Consider the following 22,928-nt stretch of genomic DNA (forward strand, 5'->3'; position numbering starts at 1 on the left):
ACAGAGGCCCCCTCACTCCGTAGTGACGCCGCGGCAGAGGCCCCCTCACTCCGTAGTAACGCCGCGACAGAGGCCCCCTCACTCCGTAGTAACGCCGCGGCAGAGGCCCCCTCACTCCGTAGTAACGCCGCGGCAGAGGCCCCCTCAGTCCGTAGTAACGCCGCGGCAGAGGCCCCCTCACTCCGTAGTAACGCCGCGGCAGAGGCCCCCTCACTCCGTAGTAACGCCGCGGCAGAGGCCCCCTCACTCCGTAGTAACGCCCCGGCAGAGGCCCCCTCACTCCGTAGTAACGCCCCGGCAGAGGCCCCCTCACTCCGTAGTAACGCCGCGGCAGAGGCCCCCTCACTCCGTAGTAACGCCGCGGCAGAGGCCCCCTCACTCCGTAGTAACGCCGCGGCAGAGGCCCCCTCACTCCGTAGTAACGCCGCGGCAGAGGCCCCCTCACTCCGTAGTAACGCCGCGGCAGAGGCCCCCTCACTCCGTAGTAACGCCGCGGCAGAGGCCCCCTCACTCCGTAGTAACGCCGCGGCAGAGGCCCCCTCACTCCGTAGTAACGCCGCGGCAGAGGCCCCCTCACTCCGTAGTAACGCCGCGGCAGAGGCCCCCTCACTCCGTAGTAACGCCCCGGCAGAGGCCCCCTCACTCCGTAGTAACGCCCCGGCAGAGGCCCCCTCACTCCGTAGTAACGCCGCGGCAGAGGCCCCCTCACTCCGTAGTAACGCCGCGGCAGAGGCCCCCTCACTCCGTAGTAACGCCGCGGCAGAGGCCCCCTCACTCCGTAGTAACGCCGCGGCAGAGGCCCCCTCACTCCGTAGTAACGCCGCGGCAGAGGCCCCCTCACTCCGTAGTAACGCCGCGGCAGAGGCCCCCTCACTCCGTAGTAACGCCGCGGCAGAGGCCCCCTCACTCCGTAGTAACGCCGCGGCAGAGGCCCCCTCACTCCGTAGTAACGCCGCGGCAGAGGCCCCCTCACTCCGTAGTAACGCCGCGGCAGAGGCCCCCTCACTCCGTAGTAACGCCGCGGCAGAGGCCCCCTCACTCCGTAGTGACGCCGCGGCAGAGGGTCGTTACCTAAAATGATGCAAGGTGGTGTTAAGACAAACACGTCTCACATCCGCAGGGACATCGCACGTTGGCGAGTGAGATAGCAGGCGGAGTTTCATGACCCAATATCGCACTCACTCGTGAAGTTAGCCGAAGGCGACCCGCAGTGCGCACAACGTAATATTTCATACAAGTCTGTTTTTATGCATTTATGATAAAGGATGTTGTTAGTTGTAGAAGAAAGGGTTAATCACAATCTGCATGACAACCACTCCGTTCCCCTATTGGCTGTCCATCACCCAGCTCCCCATTGGCTGTCCATCACCCAGCTCCCCATTGGCTAACAGTGAGGTGATTGCGAGAGGAAGCCTGTGATTGGTAGAAAGCAAGGGGCAACAGTCAGTGCGGAGTGAGAGGAGGAAACAGTCAGTGCGGAGTGAGAGGAGGAAACAGTCAGTGCGGAGTGAGAGGAGGAAACAGTCAGTGCGGAGTGAGAGGAGGAAACAGTCAGTGCGGAGTGAGAGGAGGAAACAGTCAGTGCGGAGTGAGAGGAGGAAACAGTCAGTGAGGAGGAAAGGTGTTTAGTACAAGAGAAGATTATAATAGAAAATATAGAAAGGCAGAATAAGGAAGGAGGAGACAGAAAGAATTGTAATAAAAAAAAATACATTTTTATTAAAATATATATATATACGAAAACTTTTTTCGTAGTGGACTCAGGCCGGGCTATGAACTAGCGGCATGACAGCAGTTACCACCATTCTCTACTTGAGGAAATTTTAAAGTCTTATGCCAAACATTCTGTTGGCCGCCGGCGCCATTGTTTAGGGTGATAGCATTACCACAACCCCCCCATTCTGGCGCACCGCACCTACACACGGCCGAGCATAATATTGGGCCGTGAAACCTAGCCAGATATTGCGCTCGCACCCAAGCGATGTGCTGGCGGATGCAAGGCATTTTTTTCTAACAACACTTCCCATCACATCGGTGAGGTTGCGATCCTCCAGTGCCGCTCACAGCCACATCAGAGGATCGCCAAGTGTTCCCCATTGTTGTCAGGGGGAGACCTCGCATTGTACGCATGTGATGGGTCTTCCGGCCCCATTGAAAATGACGCGTTCCAAGAAAATTCGCTCGTGTGACTATTCAAAAGAATGGGGTTCATATTCGCGCAAGATTTTCTCAGCCGTGTGAATGCGTCCGTATACTGTGGATAACCTGCAGTTATAGTACAACCCCTTTAACCCTTTGTGCTATACAAATCCATGCAGAGAGCCGGGCTCTCCTCGTTACACAAGTACAAAAATTCAACAACACTGCAGAATCCCTCCGGCGTCTCTTACCTGCCGGCTGGAGTCACACACAGGGCTCTGATACTGTAATATAATGTAGCGGATATCAGTGTGATGTATATGTGTATATATATCCTCTGGCTGATAACAGAGACAACAGCAGGGACCAGTACCTGCTACACTGCAATAGGACCTGTGATGATGTCACCGTCATGTGATCAGTATATAAGGGGCGGAGCTCAGCAGTGAGGAGAAGTGGTGGCTGTAGGACCTGTGATGACGTCACCATCATGTGATCAGTATATAAGGGGCGGAGCTCAGTGTGGAGATAAGTAGTTCAATTATTACATGCTTTAAAAAAAAAAAACACTTTCAGATTTTTTTTTCAAATTCCTGGTCGCTATGGTTATATGCGTTGAAAATGGGTCGAACTTACATTATGCATGTGCAATCCGTTTCTTTAAATGGACACATAGTCTTGAATGGGCTATTTTCATATGAAAATCACACCAAAATAGGACATGCTGTGATTTTTTAAAAACTCTTTTTACTCAGACTATTGTGAATACATATTCAAATAAACGTGTTTTATTTCCATCTGATCTTTTGGTCCAAAAATTGGACAGAAAAATATTTTGTGTTACTTTCTGCAAAAGCGCATACCAAATGCTGAAGGTCTTCATGCCCGAACTCCAAGGCCTCCACCTCTACTGACCCAAAAGTGCTAAAAAAGTTACCTCCGATGTGCTCAAAACCATATAAATAAGGCTACATAAGTGTTGGGATTCTGTTGTGTAACAATGTGTAGTGGCCCAGTAATTTTTTCCTGGCCCCCTCTATAAATGTCATACATGTCATGTTTTGTGTTGGTGCGCTGTGCAAGTGTCTTGTCATTCTGTTAAGTGTATTGCACAGCTGCAGCAAATGAATACTTAGGCCTCATGTCCACGGGCAAAAGAAGAATTAAAATCCGCAGCAGATTTTAACTCTTCTGCACGCGGATCCGCACCACATAGGGATGCATTGACCACCCGCGGGGTAGATAAATACCCGCGGATGGTCAATAAAAGTGATTTTAAAAAAAATGGAGCATGAAAAAATCTGGACCATGCTCCATTTTTGTGCGGGTCTCCCGCGGGGACGGCTCCCGCGGGCTTCTATTGAAGCCTATGGAAGCCGTCCGGATCAGCGGGAGACAAAAATCAGATTTTACTCACCCGCTTCGTTTCTTCTCTTCGCCGCGGCGCCATCTTCTCTCAGTCGCGGGCAGATCATTTTGCTTCGGGAGGGCGCATGCGCGGGGCACGTCACCGACGTCATCCTGCGCATCCGCCGGACCGAAGAAAGAAGATCCGGCTGCGACGCAGAGAAGATGACGCCGCATTGAAGGAAGGATTCGGAGCGTGCGGGAGGTGAGTTAATTCTGATTTATTCTTATTTTCAGCGCTCATGTCCGCGGGGCAGGAGGGACCCGCTGCAGATTCTCCATGGAGAATCCGTAGCGGGCCTGATTTTCTCCGTGGACATGAGGCCTTAAGAGTTTGCAAGTGACTGGGAGTTGCTTGCAATGCATCAATTTGTCTTGTCATGTGGTATGAATGAGAATATAAATAGGAGAATAGGAGTGTGTGAGAGCGGGAAAAGGTCTTAGTCCATTCTTCTGGGTTCCTCAGTCTTCGCAGTGCCAGCCACATGGGGGTACCTTCAACTCGCATGTGGTGAAGAATGGAGGAGGAAGAGCAGTTACCGTTTACCTGTGTGACAACAACCAGAGCAGAGTGAGTCCCTTGAGAAAGAGAGCATGAGCAAGAGAAGGTGCATACAGCCAGGCCTAGTGCAGAGGTACTACGTGATTATTTTTCCTACATGGCTGTCCTGAAGACTGGGATCACTGCATAGAGGTACACCCATTTGTTTTTGCATCTGGCCGTCCTGAAGTCTGGGATCACCGGGTGGAGGTACACCCATTTGTTTTTCACACCCGGCTGTCCTGAAGTCTGGGACCACTTAGTGGAGATACTCTTAAGTCTACTTCTTTACCTGCACTGCCAATTCTGTGTAAACTGTAGCATCAGCTGGAACTCATGTTTTGTAAAGTTTTGCTAGGCCCTGATCGTTCCCAGGGACATGTGATCTGGAATATGATTTCTCCAGCAGGCTTTGGGGTATTTTGTCGCTTTCCGAATTGAGTATCGTGTGCACACATCATTGAACCAGAATCAGACACAAATGCTGGTCTAAAAACTGGGAGAGTCTCTACCATGTGTAGAGGCTCAGGCCTTTTATTATAACACATGACAACCGCCCTTTAATGGGCGTGCAACAGGTTACATCAGTAACATATAGGATTCTCATTTGTCGGATCATACAGAATCCCCCACCTCTCTGCCCACCTCTCTGCCCACCCTCTCTCACGTCCGCCATAGTATGGACTTTGTCTTCTTTAACATGCAGACAGCCTTAAGGAATTCTGTGTAGTTGACAAATCATTTGTTTAACTAGCTGAAGTCAGCTCCGTGTATAAGCAAGTCTTATCAACATGTGCTCAGGCTGAAGCAATTCCTTTGTTGTAGACGTTTCAGGATGGGAGGGGTGAAGAAGTGCTAATTCAACACTCAGTGTTGGTCACAGGATATACACGACACTATGGCCTTAACTCTTAGAAGCTGGTTGTGCAACTTGTGTAACTTCTATGTACTTAACTAACATTAGATCAGACATCCATTGTCTAGCAAATACTATGATTAGATTGTGTGTGTGTCCTTTAAACTCTTGAGCTAAAAGTCATTACAACAACAAAATACATTTGGGTTATATTAATCGATAGACATTTTATAAATAATCATCATGTCTATCACAATCCCCCCTTAAAATGTCTATCCTCTAATTCTCTATCTAATTTTCACAGTTTTCTGCGCATGAGCCTAAAACTGGAGCGCGTTGAAGGTTCGTTTTAGGGTCTTCAAGTGGGTGTAGGACTTGTCCACTCCTTCTGGGGATGCATTCAGCAAACTCATGGTGGGGGCGGCTTTTCCAGCATCAGTTTCACAGGTCTCTCTGACACAGGGGATAACACAGCAGACTAGAACAGAAAAGGTAACCATCAGTTCACATACAACAGCGACGCCCGTCTGTGCCAGGATCCTTTACCACCCGCTCATCCATGGCGAGTGCTGGTCCCAAAAGTTAGCTCTTTTTAGTTAGTGCGGTCAGCTTCTTAATGGCAACTGCGTCTTTACCCGCGGGTCACGTGTCGTCTGGGATGTAGGTACAACAAGTCTCCCCTATCATCTTACAGACACTCCCCTTTTTAGCTAAAGTCATATCTGAGGTCACTCTATTTTAAAAAAAGTCAATAGTCGAGGTAGGTCCTATTGGTCGACTAGTCCCTATAAGGCGTCTCTAGTATAATTTATAAACCACTGCTAATTATAATAAACATAATTAATCCAGTCAACATTTATTTACCCTAATGATCAGGAAAATGGACTCGAATCTAGTTTTAACTTGGTCTCTAATTTTTAAAACTTGTCAGGTACCCCCCTTGGCTATCCTATGACGTCAATGTATACGTGTAGATCAAAACTACCACCAGGGGTCTCTCTTCTCGCTCTAGCATAATGTTACAATACTAGTAGCGTGCACAGGTACGCACGGCGTGGGACTCCCTAATCTTCACCCACACCAATGTCCCTCCTGGAGATAGTCCTAATGGTGAACACGTCCAAGTCGCCTCACCCTTGCGTCAGGGTTTTCCCACTGCCCGTAAGTCCCTACTCCTAGGAGGGGGGGATCCCTACCTCACCTCAGAGGGAGGCCATGGATTCCCTGGGCTCATTTCCGGGCATCCATACCCTCTATCTGTACAAGTTAACACCCCACAGGGTGTGCCCTCGCCGGAACCTAAGGTCTTCTGCACTATCCCTAGGCAAATGGGAATTCCACTGACAATCCATCTTAGGAGATCGGGGCAGGCGCAGTACTAGTACATTTCTCCTTTTTCTTTGGTAGCGTATGTGTTTGGCATTATCGGAACTGGCTCTTCATCTTTTTCAAACAAGGGAAACGTTGGTGTCTGACAGGATGTGGAGGAGCATAAGGGCTTTACTAAGGCACACTCCCCTGTCCAATTACCCTCCAGGCGGGTCCTCTACCTCATGTCTCCACAAAGCCAGTAAACGTCTCCTAAGGACTGGACCTGATTCTGCATCTATTCCCCTCCTATCATACTGTAGGAGGAGCAATACCCGTTGGTGAGTTCCCCAAAAATCTCCCTCCACCCTGCCTATTTGCCCGGCAGGTGTAGTTTCCAGGGTAGTCAGTAATACTCTCTCCGGTGCAAAACACTTAAGTAGTTATAGAGTATTCCTTCTTCCATTTCTCACGGACAGTGTAATTAGCGGAAATGTTCGTGAAGAGACTAAGCATCTACAGGGAGATTTAGGGGGACCATCCCCGAGTGTGGTCGGGCACTACCGCACACGCAACAGTTAGACTTGTTGCTCGTGTTAGCATTGTACCTCATCAACTCCAACCAGAGATTCTGGTCAGAGTAGCCAGTCGCTACTGTCAAGGTGTCCTCAAAGGTAGGGTCGGCTATGATCATCATGTTCATCAAGGTCTTTATCTTACGGCGGAGGGGGTTAATTATGGGCACGGGACTAAGTGAAGGCTTCCATTCGGCTGCATCTACCATATCCCTTATTTTAAACTTCCCTAAGGGATCTGTCCTCCCGTACCGGTATGTCCCCAGACTATAAGTCTCCCCGTCCCCCGGGCTTGGATCTCCCATGGTTAATGTAACAACCACATTAAAACCAAGCAGCATACTAAGTTCAGCCTTCCAATACCTGCTGTCCTTATTACTCTCAAGGAGGGTTATACAACTAATTAGGGATTTCCCGCTCCTATCTTTCTTATTTAAGGCACTTCGCGGTTTATAGGACTAGTCTATTCCTGTGTTCCATCCCACTAATCCCCAATAACGGCAGTCTTCTCCCCAGACGTTATCAGTGGCGCAAACATATTGTATTCCCCGGGTATATAAGTCATATAACCAGCTGGACTGAGCTAAATCTGGCCTGCGGTGGGATCTTGCGCCTAGACACGGGACCACAGTACAATAGTCGAAGGAATATGCGGCTACTTGAGCATTGAACGAGTTATACCAGAAGGTAACCATACCCTCATATTCTTCCGACTAAGGATTCCAGTTGCTACCCTCCTCTCTCACTAGCCCTAACCAGAGTAATGTCTTTGGCACAACTTAAGACTGGTCTCCCGGATCTGAAGCTTTCTTACAGTATGAAGCATGGATCCATGTAAGTCTTTCGGCTAGTTTCACAGCTGTGGCAGTAGTCAGAAGCACCTGGTAGGGGCCATCAAATCGGGGCTCAGGAGGGTGCTTCCTGGGGAACTTCTTGACGCACACCCAATCCCCAGGCTGCAAGATATGTGTCCCAGTGTCTGCCTCTGAGTCTGGAAGAGAACACCTGTGCATAGGCTTTGGTTAGTTCTTTAACAACGGAAATCACATACTCAGTCAACACATCAGATTGTAATTGTAACCACTGAGGATAGTAACGACCTAGCCTTGGGGCTAGCCCAAACAATCTCATAGGGAGATAATGTATAATCCCCCCTGGGTTCATATCTAACACTGTATAAGGCTATTGGATGACAGCCTTTCCAAAGTGGCGTCATTTTTAAGTATCTTACTTTTTAGCGTGCCACTACGTCTCTCCACCTTTCCACTACTCTAAAGATGGTAGAGTATGTAAAAGGCCTGGGATACACCCAGAGCAGACATGACATGTTACATTTACCTGCGAAGTTTATACCTCTGTCTGACTCTGAATCACCTCTGGTACCCCATATTCACAGTTTACCTCGTTCATGAGCTTCTTTGCGGTTACCTACTTGTTTACCTTGGTAACAGGGTCGGCCTCCAACCTGCAAAGACATCAACAACAACAAGCACGTAGTCATACTTCCCAACAAGTGGGAGCTGAACGTAGTCAATTTGCAATCCCTGAAATGGGTAGAGTGGTCCCGGCAAGTGTGATGTGGCAAATTTACTTCTGCCCTGTCTCACCTATGGCATAGATCATGCTAAACCGGACAAATGATGCAGCAGCTACAGAGAATCTAGAAGTCGCCCAACCTCTTTCAAGCGTCGTCGTCATTACTGCTTTACTAGGTGGGTCTTTCCGTCCATCAGCTGGGCCATCATGGGATACAGGAACTGTGGTGGGCAAGTGCTGTTGACTGGTCACCACACGCTGTCCTGTTTCTGCTGCTCCCATATTAGTCCATTTATTCTTTCCTTCCTTGCTGGCTGGTAACTGTAAAAGTCTTTAGCATATCAAAGTCCAAATTTTTGTCAATGTCCAAAGTTTTTTGCCACTGACTCATGCTGTCAGTACCTTTCTTCTTTCTTCCACGGCTTGAGGGCCGCTGCCTTTGCTGCGCTGTCAGCGAGGGTGTCGTCTCTCGCCTCTCCAGTGTAGGAATCGGTGCGAACTCTCAACTTTGTCAGGTAGAAGTAGGGCCTCCATGCGACTCTGTACCGCTGCACCATACTCAATTGGTTGTCCTGCTAAGGTAAAAAAACTGTCTGGCCTTCCATATTGGGCCGTAATCATGAGCTGTGCCAAATGCATACCAGGAGTCAGTGTAAAGGATTGCCGGTCTTACCTCTCGCCACTCTACACGCCTCAGTGAGGGCTTCCAATTCCGCTTCTTGTACTGTGACATGCGGAGGCAGAGCTTCTGCTTCTAGGACATCTTGTTGTGTGACCACTGCATATCCGATGTGGAGTCATCAGTCCTCACCCTGATACCATCTGCAAAAAGCTCAACATATGCATTATCAACAGAGGTTCTGACAACTGTTTGCATACCTGCAGTTTCTTACTGAATTAGTACTAAATAATCGTTCTGATGTTCTATTTCCCATGGCTCGGAACCTTGTTATCTTATTCCATTTATTTTAATTTTTTTTTTCAAACCCAATAGCTGATCTACAACACCTAGATCATCTATGACCCAGATCACCTATGCCTCCCCCCTTTTGAACCGCAATACTCAATGGAAAAAGAGTCATTGCGTTCAAACTAGTAAACCAAGAGGCACAAAAACAAGCACTTTGTAGGTCAAGGTGACATTGTATGCAGCGAAGTCTGAGCGAAAATCTCCTTACAAAAATTTTTTTTTTTTTTTTTTTTTTCTGGTCTCAGTTAGCATTTTTTAACACAAGGGGGCGCCACACGATTCAAATTTTACGTCACCCAGTGTAATAGTATTTCAGGGTATGGCCAGCGTTTAGCTTTTACTCTCCTGTCGGAATATAATTATAGCTTCAGTGTAGACTGACACTAGAATATACAAAAGACTTAAAGAAAAACTAAAAAATACGGATGAATTAACATCCTACTCTGGGCAATTCAGTCCCTCTTTCTTCACATAAAAAGTAAAATTACTTCACCAAATTGCATGAAAAAGTTTGCTGGGTGACTATAGGGAAATTATTCCATCTGTAGGAGCCTTCCATAACATCATCTGTCTGAGCATCCATTGGAGAAGCGGGCAGTGGAAAACAGAGCCCCTGGGAACATGAGAGAGCGTCCCCTGTCATGTATTCCTGGTCTCTGCCCCCCATGCATCAACTCAAATCTTCCATGCACTATAAACCAGCTTAGTCATCTACTATGTCCCAAGCTGCATCTCCACAAAGGTTTGTTTCACTGAACTTATCACACATCCAAAGTGGCCACATCTTGGAGTGTAACAAAGTCTGGTCAAACAAAACCTTACTTCAGACAATCATGATGTTAGCACTGGATACAGTGGCATTGGGGAATATAGGCCTCCCAAGTGCAGCAAAATGGCCGCCAGAGGCAGAAAGGGGCGGGGCTACAAATCTCCCAAGTGAGGCAAAATGGCTGCTGAGTAGCAGCACGTCCAGGTGAGGCAAGATGGCCGCTGGAGGAGGAAGGGGCGGGGCCAGGTCCTGTCCCGGATGGGGAGGGACCGGAAGTAACATCACACACCCTGAAAGTGAGCACATGGGGGGGAGGGGGGAGGGGGGGGGGGAAGTAACTTCAGGGTGGGGGCAGGCCTCACTACATTTTCTGCAGAGTCACACTATGTTGGATTGTAAACATTGCAAGCCAGCCACCATTACCGGGAGGGGCTGCAGTCAACACAAAGACATTACATTGTTCATTAGCAATACACATACCCCCCCTACATGCTTTCCCCTCTTCAATCTCTTGACTACATTATACCTTCTCCTAGCAATCTAAAAACACCTTTCTTTCTGCTAGGCTTCCTGCTCATCTTCTGAAAACTTTCTACAGCCTATCTTATCTGTCCATGACCTAACATTTCTTTCTGCAACTTTTCCTGGTCCTTTCCCATTGTTCAGTAACCAAATCACAAGCTCTATGACCCTTGTCCTTGCTCACTTTGCTCAACTCTATGCTACCTGCTTATTCTATTCTATTCAAAGTTTCTGCACACAATACTGTTTCTCTTGTAAAATCTGCTTTCTTCAAATCCTTCCCATATAACCTCTTTCCCACTCAGAATTATAATGCACATTAATTCTACAAAACACAGGGAACGACAAAGTAAACAGAAAGGGTTAATTGGAAAAAGCTTTCAGTTCACTCTTATCAGCAGCCCTCCCCCCAACAATAAACACTGCACATTCTTTCTATAATACCAGACAGACGGGATTACTGGAGAATACCCACAACGGCTCAAGGTATATATATATCTCATCCACCTTTATATCAACCCAAGGTCTACTAGCAATCCCGAAGAGCACTTCCTGTACACGTCCTAGACAGGACATTTAGCTATACACAGAGACTGACGATTATTTTCAATGACCAAAACCTCAATAATATTCTGGAGAAATCAGCCGTCACACCACGGCTATATTCACCCGTAAATACCTTTCCACATATGAGAACATAACACGCTCAATCATATGGTAAGTATACGTATCATAAATCTTCCTAACCTCACACTAGTTTTACCTAGGAGCACGTGTCACTGGCGTGTTCCCTCAGACTTAAACAGCCGAGTCCGCCCTCCCGACACATTAACCCTCACAGAATTTATCTCTTGGTCTTGCATAAACAATTTTTAACCGTCTCAGACATAACAGCATACACAGCGTACAAAATACCCCTAGACAGGTAACGTGGTGGTTTTACCGAGTGGACAGAACTGTCTTTCAGTGAAGGTCCAGTCTGGATCAGATATAGGCAGATTTAGCAGTCAGAACCCAGATCACATCGGTAGATTTACATAAAGCAATCTTACCGTGTTCTGTAGATTTTCGGGCCCCTGAGTTCTGCGTGCCATCTGCCGATCTCCATACGTTCCAGGCTGTAACCTCACAGATCCACTCGCTCACCCAGGAACGACACTGATCTGGAATATGATTTCTCCAGCAGGCTTTGGGGTATTTTGTCGCTTTCCGAATTGAGTATCGTGTGCACACATCATTGAACCAGAATCAGACACAAATGCTGGTCTAAAAACTGGGAGAGTCTCTACCATGTGTAGAGGCTCAGGCCTTTTATTATAACACATGACAACCGCCCTTTAATGGGCGTGCAACAGGTTACATCAGTAACATATAGGATTCTCATTTGTCGGATCATACAGAATCCCCCACCTCTCTGCCCACCTCTCTGCCCACCCTCTCTCACGTCCGCCATAGTATGGACTTTGTCTTCTTTAACATGCAGACAGCCTTAAGGAATTCTGTGTAGTTGACAAATCATTTGTTTAACTAGCTGAAGTCAGCTCCGTGTATAAGCAAGTCTTATCAACATGTGCTCAGGCTGAAGCAATTCCTTTGTTGTAGACGTTTCAGGATGGGAGGGGTGAAGAAGTGCTAATTCAACACTCAGTGTTGGTCACAGGATATACACGACACTATGGCCTTAACTCTTAGAAGCTGGTTGTGCAACTTGTGTAACTTCTATGTACTTAACTAACATTAGATCAGACATCCATTGTCTAGCAAATACTATGATTAGATTGTGTGTGTGTCCTTTAAACTCTTGAGCTAAAAGTCATTACAACAACAAAATACATTTGGGTTATATTAATCGATAGACATTTTATAAATAATCATCATGTCTATCACAATGAGGTATGTTACTTTGGTCTGTAGCTCCGTTTTTTACCACCAAGGGTCATACCGGTGGGTAACAGAATGTTGGCATTACCCGTGACATCTGCTATCCCTGTTCTCCAGTTTATCGGGCATCCGTATGCTAGGGGTTTCCAGAAGAGGCCCAGCGTTGCTCTGGCCAAGGCTACATGTGTCCCCCCGGGAGGGAGCCTGGTAAGTGCCACCCTAACAAGTGACCACTCTTCCCTCCCAGCTCCTCAATGTGTGTCTTGTGTCTGGGGTGACCCTACGAGACGCTGCAAGTGAAACAAAAAAGTGGGCCTTTGGATCAGCGATAGGTCGGGAGGAGAAAAAAAATGAGGCAGACGCTAAGAAGAACCCCCTGTCTACATTGAACCCTGGTGGTGGCTCGGTGACGCTCGGGCTGCTTTGCTTCCTCTGGCACTAGAAACCTGCAGTGTGTGTAGTGTCCCACTACAGAAGTTAATGTAGTTGTTTTGCTGAAATATGTGTGTACTGCTTAAAGAATGTTAACAGGTTCATTCACCATGCCTATTCTGTCTGATAAATCCCACTGTACCCTGGTGGCTAGTTGGGTAACAATAGATAGCTATTCAGGGATTGAAGAAGTAGGGGGTCAGAAACACTATCTTTTCTCCTATGGAGAGCACCTATGAGTGAGGAGACTCAAAAGGCCATTCATGCCCCTCTGGGTAATATGCAAACAAGGGAGATGGAATAATACCCTGAGTATTATGAGTGCGTCTGCCATGAGGAGGAACTAGAGGCACACACTGCAGAGGGGTGGTAGGGCCAGGCAGCGATCCTCTTTGAAAGTGTGGGCGATAGCCCACAATGCTGTTGAGAATTGATAATAGATTGACATTCGATCTTCATTCCAATCCTGTGCCACCTCTGTCAGGAGCTGCAAATGTGGGCATAAAGGGGACTCAGCTGCCAGCTCAGCACTTCTACACATCTCCACAATGCAGCAATACTCGGTGTGGGAAGTATGTGAGCGGGTCCTGGGTCAGCCTCTGTCCCAGCAAATACCTTGTGTGGCCCAAGATGCTGCGAGTGACATAGCAATGGGGACTACATGTGTCCACACACTACTCATTCTGTTTGGGTGTCGGATACCTCATTGACAACGCAAGGCGTAAACCATCTGCACTCTGCACCCTACCCAAGTCTGTGAGTGTTTTGGGGACAGACAGGTAAAACACCTCAATGGGAAGTCTGTGTGCACCCACAGCATGGGTGGCTAGCAGGAACCCACAGACGGTACAGAAAGAAATTCCATTGCAGTGCCCCGGATAGCTGTGGTAACATGAGAGAAAATACATGTTGGCCTTGGCCCACAATCCATGCCCTACTCAGTCTGGGTATTTTTTTGGGCCAGAAAGGTAGAACAACGCGACGGGAAGACTTAGTGCACCCATAGTATACACAGACTCCTGTAATATTCCTGTAGCAAAGGTATAAGCTGACCCCAGTAACAGTTATGTTGCAGAAGTCTAGGGAGACCCCAGTAACATTTCTGTAGTAGAAGTACAGGCAGACCCCTGTAACATTTCTGTAGCAGAAGTATAGGCAGACCCCTGTAACATTTCTGTAGCAGAAGTATAGGCAGACCCCTGTAACATTTACGTGCCAGAAGTATAGGCAGACCCCAGTAACATTTTAGTAGCAGAAGTATACGCAGACCCCCTAGTAACATTTATGTAGCAGCAGTATTGCCAGACCCCTGTAACATTTCTGTAGCAGCAGTATACGCAGACCCCAGTAACATTTGTGTAGCAGCAGTATAGGCAGAGCCCAGTATTTGTAACATTTCAGTAGTAACAGTATAGGCAGACCCCAGCACCATTTCTGTAGTAGAAGTATAGGCAGACACCAGTAACATTTCTGTAGTAACAGTATAGGCAGACCCCTGTAACATTTCTGTAGTAACAGTATAGGCAGACCCCAGTAACATTTCTGTAGCAGCAGTATAGGCAGACCCCAGTAACATTTCTGTAGCAGCAATATAGGCAGACCCCTGTAACATTTCTGTAGCAGCAGTATAGGCAGACCCCTGTAACATTTCTGTAGCAGCAGTATAGGCAGACCCCTGTAACATTTCTGTAGCAGCAGTATAAGCAGACCGCTGAAACATTTATGTAGCAGAAGCATAGGCAGACCCCAGTAACATTTTTGTAGCAGCAGTATAGGCAGACCCCAGTACCATTTCTGTAGAAGTAAATGCAGACCCCTGTAACATGTCTGTCGCCGCAGTATAAGCAGACCCCTGAAATATTTATGTAGCAGAAGCATAGGCAGAACCCAGTACCATTGTTGTAGCAGAAGTATACGCAGACCCTTTTAACATTTCTGTAATAACAGTATAGACAGATCCCAGTAACCTTTTCTGTAGCAGAAGTATAGGCAGACCCCAGTAACATCCTTGTGGCAGCAGTATAAGCAGACCCCTGTAACATTTATGTAGCAGAAGCATAGGCAAATAGTGGCGACTGGGGACCGAGTAGTGTGGGATCGCCGCCGCCATCATGTTTTGAAAGCCTCCGTTTCCACAAGCCTGTACGGCAGCATCTCCAGGCTGATCAATTTCGCAATGTGCACGTTTAAAGCTTGAGCATGCGGGTGCGTGGCGGCGTATTTGCGCTTGCGCTAGCGACAGCTGGACGCTGCGCTTTGAGACATTGCTGGATGGGGCCGAGGACAGCGGAGGTGAGGGTGTGGGTGCAGGCTGGCAGGCGCTCGTGCCTGTGCCCTGAGAGGGTGGTTGGATCTGAGTGGCAGGTTGGGGCACAGGGGGAGAGGCAGTGGTGCGACCTAGAGGCGGTGAACGGCCTTCGTCCCACCTTGTGGGGTGCTTGGCCATCATATGCCTGCGCATGCTGGTAGTGGTGGCTCCCCGGCTGATCTTGGCACGACACAGGTTGCACACCACTGTTCGTCGGTCGTCCACGCTCTCACTGAAAAACATCCACACCTTTGAAGACCTAGGCCTCTGCAGGGTGGCTTGGCGTGATGGGCTGCTTTGGGAAACAGTTGGGGGAGTCTTCGCTCTGGCCCTGCCTCTACCCCAGGCCACCCCACTGCCTCTTCCAACCTGTCCTGCTGCTGCACTTGCCTCCCCCTCTGAAGACCTGTCCTCAGTTGGCTTAGCGAACCAGGTGGGGTCAGTCACCTCATCGTCCAGCGGCTCTTCCTCCCAATCCTCTGTGCGCTCCTCCCTCGGACTTACTGCCCTTACTACTACCTCACAGATAGACAACTGTGTCTCATCGACATCGTCCTCCTCATCCACTGAAAGCTCTTGAGACAGTTGCCGGAAGCCCCCAGCCTCATCACCCGGACCCCGGGAACTTTCCAAAGGTTGGGCATCGGTCACGACAAACTCCTCAGGTGAGAGAGGAACCATTTCTTCCCACTCATGGCAGGGACCCGAGAACAGTTCCTGGGAGTCTGTCTGCTCATCAGAATGTGTCATTTTCATGGAATGAGGAGGCTGGGAGGAAGGAGGAGCAGGAGCGAGAGGATTCAGAGTTGCAGCAGTGGACGGCGTAGAAGACTGGGTGGTCGATACATTGCTGGATGCATTTTCTGCCATCCACGACAGGACCTGCTCACACTGCTCTGTTTGTAATAAAGGTCTACCACGTGGACCCAAAAATTGTGATATGAAGCTGGGGACCCCAGAAACTTGCCTCTCTCCTAATGCCGCATCAGCCGGCTGCGATTCACCTGGAACAGGAACTCGGCCTATGCCCACACCTCACTTGGACATCCGCGTCCTCGCCCACGTCTGCGTCCACATCCTCTAGCCCTACCCCTACCCCTCAGCATTGTGTATTACGAATAGAGCAGACACAGAGTGGTGTGAATAATTATGGAATTATTGGCGTACACTTTCACGCTGACAGCCGTAATGTAACGCAAACTCCAGGCAGAAACAAAGAATAAGGAAGGCTGCAAACAGGCCTAGCCGTGCAGTAGTGATTCACTACAACTCCCAGCAGCCAGGCAGTAAAATGCACACGGTCACAGGTAGCCCAATGAAGGAGATATTAAAAAAAATATTTTGTAAAACAATACAGCCTATATAGCGTGTATATGACTTTCCCTCTATCAGGCGCTGTTGCTGCACGCTGTGCGTTAAGTTGATGGCACACACAGAGCGGTGTAAAAAAGGGGTGATTATACCTACCCAATAATCGGGTTTCGAGGAGTCTCCATGACAGCACCACCTGAGATCGCCTCCTCCTGATAGGACAGGAACACACCGAGAGGTTAAAATCTCCCCCCCCTTCCTCAGTGTATTATAACGAAACTGCCAGGGTAGGAGCTAACTAATTTTTTTACCTATCTGGTTTTTTTTTTTTTTAAATGTATAGACCTATTAACTTTTTTTTTTTTGGGAGGGAATGTACGGGTGCTGTCGTGGAGAATCCTGGAAACCCAATTATCGGGTGGGTATAATCACCCTTTTCCCAGGTCGTCTCCACGACAGCACCACCTGAGACGTACCAACTAAAGTTATTCTAGGGTGGGATTGCCGCCGAGAGGACCTTACAACCAAAAGGTCATGTCCTCGTCTAGCTGCACTTTTACCCTATAATGTCTGACAAAAGTGTGTGGCTTTTTCCACACTGCTGCCTTGCATATCTGTTCCACGGATGCCGAGCTTTGCTCAGCCCATGAAGTCGCTACTGCCCTCGTGGAGTGGGCTTTAAGAGCCGAGGGGGCCTCCTTCCCCTGGGTCCTATATGATTTGCTAATGGCCAGGTGGATCCACCTGGCTATAGAGCTTTTAGCCTCTTTTTTCCCCTTGTTAGGGCCTGAGAATTGGACGAACAGGTTGTCGTCCTGCCTCCAGGGACCCGTGGCATCGATGTACTTCAGGACCGCTCTCCTGACATCTAAGCAATTTAGGGCTCTTCTCTCTCTCTCTCTCTCTCTCTCTCGTTTTTTGGGTTATTAAAGAACGAGGGGATTACTATGTTCTGGGCCCTATGAAATGGTGATACTACTTTAGGCAAGAAGGTCAGGTCTGTTTTGAAGACTAGTTTGGTGTCAGTTATCTTTAGGAGCGGGTGGCGGATGGATATGGCTTGTAGCTCACTGACCCGTCTGGCTGAGGAAATGGCCACTAGGAAAATTGTTTTAATTGTGAGCATTCTTATTGAGAGCCCCTCAATTGGTTCGAAGTGTTCCGCCAACATAGCCCCCAAGACCCAATTTAGGTTCCAGTCTGGACATATATTTGTAGGTCTAGGTCGCAACCTATCTGCCGCTGTCAGGAATCTACTGATCCACTTGTCTCCCGCTAGCTTAGTGTCGAATAGGGCGCTAAGGGCTGCCGTCTGGACTCTTAGGGTGCTCGGGGAGAGGCCCATATCCAGGCCCTCCTGCAGGAAATCTAGGATTAATGGGATGTCAGCACCACTGCTCGAGAAGTCCTTCCCCTGTCTCCAGGAGATAAACCTCTTCCAGATCTTTTGGTAGTTGCGGTTGGTTGTCTCTTTTCTACTTGCCATTAGCGTCCTGACTACCTTGTCCGAGAACCCCCTGCCTCTCAGTATGGATTCTTCAGTATCCAGGCTGTTACGTGGAGTCTGCTTATATCGGGGAGGTTCAGAGGCCCCTGTGTTAGTAGATTCGCGTGAGGAGGAAGGGTGACTGGATCCTGGATGCTCAGGTTTCTTAGAAGGCTGAACCAGATCCTCCTTGGCCAAAAGGGAGCCACTAGGATCAGAGTGCATGGCTGTGACCTGAAGTGCTGCAACACCCTTGGGATTAATGGAATTGGGGGAAAGGCGTACACCAGTTCTCCTCCTCAATCCTGGATTAGGGCGTCCACCGCTGTTGGCCGGTCCTCCGGTCTGAGGGAGAAAAAGTTCTCTACCTTGGCGTTTTGTCTGGATGCAAACAGGTCCAGCTGTGGGAGACCCCACCTGTCCGTCATGATTCAGAATGCCTCCTGGGATAGAGACCATTCCCCTGGGTCTATACGCCTTCGGCTGAGAAAGTCTGCTCTCTGATTCAGGGATCCCTTCAGGTGTACTGCTGATAATGAGAGGATGCGGCCCTCCACCCAGTGAAAGATTCTTTGTGCGATGCTTTGTAGGGCTGGTGAACTCATGCCCCCCTGATGTCGAATATGGGCGACTGCCGTGGTGTTGTCCGATAGCACTCATGTGCTGGTTTTTTACTGAGTCCCCCAGATGCTGGAGGGCCTTCCAGATCACCTGCAGCTCTCTGTAGTTTGAAGACTGGTATTTCATCCCCCATGGCCATGGACCCTGTAGGAGCTTGTCTCCGACGTGCGCCCCCCACCCCCAGGAGCTTGCGTCTGTCGTGACTTGCATGGCTGGATTCAGTATCCAGTGGACCCCCCTTCGCAGATTTCCTGGGGATGTCCACCAGCGCAGGGATATTTTTACTGAGTTCCTTATCTGTATTCTCCTTTCTAGTGAGGATTGCTTGCCGTCCCATGCTGAGAGAACCGCTGATTGCAGAGGTCTGGTATGCGCCTGAGCCCATGCTATCCCCGGGATGCATGATGTCAAGCTTCCCAGAAGAGACATAGCCTCCTGGATTGAGCATGACCGTCTCTGAAGAAAGGATTCTACTAGCTGTCAGATCTTCTGCCCTTTTGCTTCGGGGAGGAAGGAGCATTGAGCTTCTGAATCGAGCGTTATGCCCAAAAACACCTTCTCCCTGCTGGGGTCTAGGCTGGACTTCTCCCAATTCACTATCCATCCTAAAAACTGAAGCAGGTTGAGCACCGTTGCCAGGTTTTCTACTAGAAGCTCTCTGGACTCGGCTATAATTAAGATGTCGTCCAGATAGGGGACTATTAGAATCGAACTCTGCCTCAAGTAGGCTGCTACCTCCGCCATGATCTTTGTGAAGATGCGAGGTGCCGAGGAGATTCCAAAGGGCAGGCATCTGAACTGGAGATGTCTCGTCCTTTTGCCCATCTCTAGCGCGAACCTTAGGTACTTTTGCGAGACCCTGTGGATTGGCACTTGAAAGTAGGCGTCCCTCAGGTCGATAGATGCCATGTAGGCTCCCTTGGGGATTAACCTTACTGCTGAAGAGATCGACTCCATCCTGAACTTTCGATATTTGACAAAGGCGTTCAGGGGCTTTAGATTTATTATCATGCGTGATCCTCCACCCGGCTTCTTTATTAGGAAGAGTCTGGAGTAATGCCCCCAGGTCTCTTCTCTCTGAGGCACGAAGGACACTGCATTTAGACGTAGTAGGTTCCGAACCGCTTGCTGGAGCGGGTGCAGTTGTTGCGCTGGACCTCTGGTAGTAACGTATCTTCTCTTGGGGAGTGACACCAGTTCGATTCAGTATCCCTGCTGTAGGATCTCCGGGATCCATGGGCTCCTGCAAATTGAGGCCCATCGATCCACGAAGTTCCGCAGCCCCCCTCCCCCCCCCCCCCCACTGGGATGGCGTCAGGGCTTCTGTTTGGCTGGATCCCCCTGATGAGGGTTGAAGAGGAAATTTCTTCCTCTACCCCCCTTGGGGTAACTTCAGCGGCCTGTCTTGCCCTTGCCCCTATACGGTTCCGGCTGTTGTGCTGGGGCCCGGAAGAAGGTCTTCCCCTTCTGCTGTTTCTCCTCCGGGAATCCTTTCCTTTTGTCGGATGCCTTCTCGAGGATTCTGTCCAGATCCGGACCAAAGAGGAACTGGCCATGAAAAGGGAGCGAACATAATTTGTTTTTTGATGCCAGGTCACCTGACCATGACTTTAGCCACAGGACTCTTCTAGCGGAATTGGTTAAGGCCGTTGTTTTCGCTGAGGGCTTCACCGACTCCGCCGCTGTGTCCACCAGAAAATTTGTGGCCCTTTTTAATATAGGGAGGGAATCTATGATTTGTTCCCTCGGTGTTTTATTTGAAATATGCAGCTCTAGCTGCTCTAGCCATACCCCCAGGGTTCTAGCAACACACGTGCCTGTGACCCCTGGTCTGAGTGTACTGGCGGCTGGCAGGATCTTCTTAGTAGGCCCTCTGCCTTCCGATCCATTGGATCTCTCAGCTGTGTGGCATCTTCAAAGGGCAAGGTTGTCCTCTTAGCCACCTTAGCCACTGGGACGTCCACTCTGGGTATTTACTCCCAACTTGCGCATACCTCCTCCTCAAACGGGTAGCGTCTCTTAACCCCTCTAGAGGAGAAGGATCCTGCGTCGGGTTTTTTCCACTCTTTTTGTATCATCTTGGAGATGTTGCTGTGGATCGGGAAGGTATGCTTCCGTCACTCCCCTAATCCTCCAAAGACGGCGTCTTGTATGGTGCAGGGCTCTTTTGGTTCTTCCATCTTAAGCGTGGCTCTAACAGATTTGATGAGCTCCGCTAGGTCTTCTCTATGGAAGAGGTACTTCTTGTAGTCCTCTTCTTCTGAGGACTCCTCGAGCACCGGCTCTTCTGGTTCTGATCCTGAACCCTCTTCAGAGTCTGAGTGCTCCACTGGGCTATACGCCCTTTTTCGGCCTTTTGCCCTGGATGCCCCCGTTGGTGGCGTTTTTGGAGTTGTCAGGGCTGACCATACCTCCTCCCGGACTAGCTTCCTGACGTCCTCGAGGAATCCCCCCGATACCTCCTTGACTAGCCTGGCTATGCATGTTTTGCATGACGACTTCCCATACGTAGCCGGCAGTCTTGCGCCACATTCTGCGCATTTTTTTTTGCTTTGGTTCTGGGAGGGGTATCCCTTTTATCCCCCTGGCAGATAAACAAAAATTTTTTGCGTATAAGGATGCAACATTCACAATAACGTACAAGAATATGCATGACCTTGTTTGCCCCACTGGCTACTTACGGTTCCCGCTGCGGCAGAACATTCCGCAACCTCTGGTGCTGGAGCACTCATGTTTTACTGCTGGTGCTGCAGACACTCTTGGGCAGTAAGCCAAACACTCACCAAATGGCCCTTACTTGATCTGCGCCATCTTCTCTCAGGTTCCTGTTTTATTTTTTGAATTTGGCGCCATTAAGATTAAGCCCCCTCCCCTCCGAGCGCTGGCCGCGATGACGTCATCGCGCTAGTCACATGGCACGGTGCCCCGCCCCCTCCAACACGCGTCAAGGGGATCCAGGAAGCGCCGCGCTAGGTCCTAAGCCGGCGCCTGAGGAGAGCTGGAGCCCCACTTTGAACCCCCCATGGGCCGCCGCGGGAGGAACCTGGCCTGGGGGAACCACCCCATGTGACGTCCCGGGAGCCGCTCTGCAGGAAGGGAGGGCAGGCTGACCCACTGCCCTCCGATCTGCCGGTAAGATCCTTCAGGCTGGCGTCTCCACCAGCCCCTCTCAGTGATCCTGCCTCCTGGTAGGACAGGAAAGCACTGAGGAAGGGGGGGAGATTTTAACCTCTCGGTGTGTTCCTGTCCTATCAGGAGGAGGCGATCTCAGGTGGTGCTGTCGTGGAGACGACCTGGGAAATTCTGGAATTATTGGCGTCCAGTTGGAGGCTGACAGCGGTTATGTAACGCAAACTGCAGTCGGAAGAAAATTATATGCAAGGCTGCAGAAAGGCCTAGCTGAGTAATAGTGAGGCACTACAACTCCCAGCAGCCAGGCAGCAAAATGCACACGGTCACAGGTAGCCCTAAGAAGGAGCTTTTTTTAAAAAAATTTTGAAAAAGAATACAGGCTACATAGCGTGTATATGACTTTCCCTCTATCAGGGGCTGTCGCCGCACGCTGTGCGTGTGAAGTTGACGGCACACACAGAGCGGTGTAAAAAATTATGGAATTATTGGCGTCCAGTTGGAGGCTGACAGCGGTTATGTAACGCAAACTGCAGTCAGAAAAAAATTATATGCAAGGCTGCAAAAAGGTCTAGCTGGGTAATAGTGAGGCACTACAACTCCCAGCAGCCAGGCAGTAAAATGCACACGGTCACAGGTAGCCCTAAAAAGGACCGTTGGGGTTCTTGTAGACAGGATTCTACACTACCACTGTCCTGCCTCACCAGTACTGCCCCTACACTCTGTATAATTGACTGCAGACTGAGAACGCTATAGCTGTAATAGCCTGCAGAGCCCGAGATGAAAAAAAAAATTTTGGGTGCAAAACTGCTCCCAACAGCCACAACAGTAATGCACATGGTCAGATGTGGCCCTAAGAAGGACTGTTGGGGTTCTTGAAGACGCCAACTCTCTCACTATAGCACCAGCAGCACCCGCTTAATCTCTGCCAGCGTGTGTCTGAGGCGAGCCGTGGGCGGGACCGCTTTAAATACTTGGCGGTCACTTGATCTCGCCAGCCACTGACTGCGGGGGGGGTGGGATAGGGCTGGAACGTCACAGGAGGAAGTTTTAATGCCTTCCCTGCATGTCTATTGGACAGAAAATGGCGCTAAACATGCAGGGAAGGAAATGGAATTGACTCGAGTGCCGCGTGGT

The 22,928-nt window shown here is 49.3% G+C and overlaps 2 protein-coding genes across 2 annotated transcripts in view; both read right to left on the reverse strand.

The window, feature by feature from the left end:
- Positions 1 to 22,928, reverse strand: part of LOC136608229 (oocyte zinc finger protein XlCOF8.4-like) — a 158,423-nt gene that overhangs the window by 93,154 nt on the left and 42,341 nt on the right. The window lies entirely within an intron of this gene.
- LOC136614908 (zinc finger protein 721-like) overlaps positions 1 to 22,928 on the reverse strand; it is a 39,379-nt gene that overhangs the window by 12,039 nt on the left and 4,412 nt on the right. Inside the window, exons 2-3 of the mRNA XM_066594143.1 lie at positions 20,072 to 20,210; positions 18,753 to 19,739 (exon numbers count right to left, since the gene is read on the reverse strand). Of these exons, the coding sequence (XP_066450240.1) occupies positions 18,753 to 19,739; positions 20,072 to 20,210 (1,126 nt within the window). The remainder of the gene's footprint in view (positions 1 to 18,752; positions 19,740 to 20,071; positions 20,211 to 22,928) is intronic.

The sequence above is a fragment of the Eleutherodactylus coqui genome, chromosome 1 (genome assembly GCF_035609145.1).
Source record: "Eleutherodactylus coqui strain aEleCoq1 chromosome 1, aEleCoq1.hap1, whole genome shotgun sequence".
Classification (NCBI taxonomy): Eukaryota; Metazoa; Chordata; class Amphibia; order Anura; family Eleutherodactylidae; genus Eleutherodactylus; species Eleutherodactylus coqui.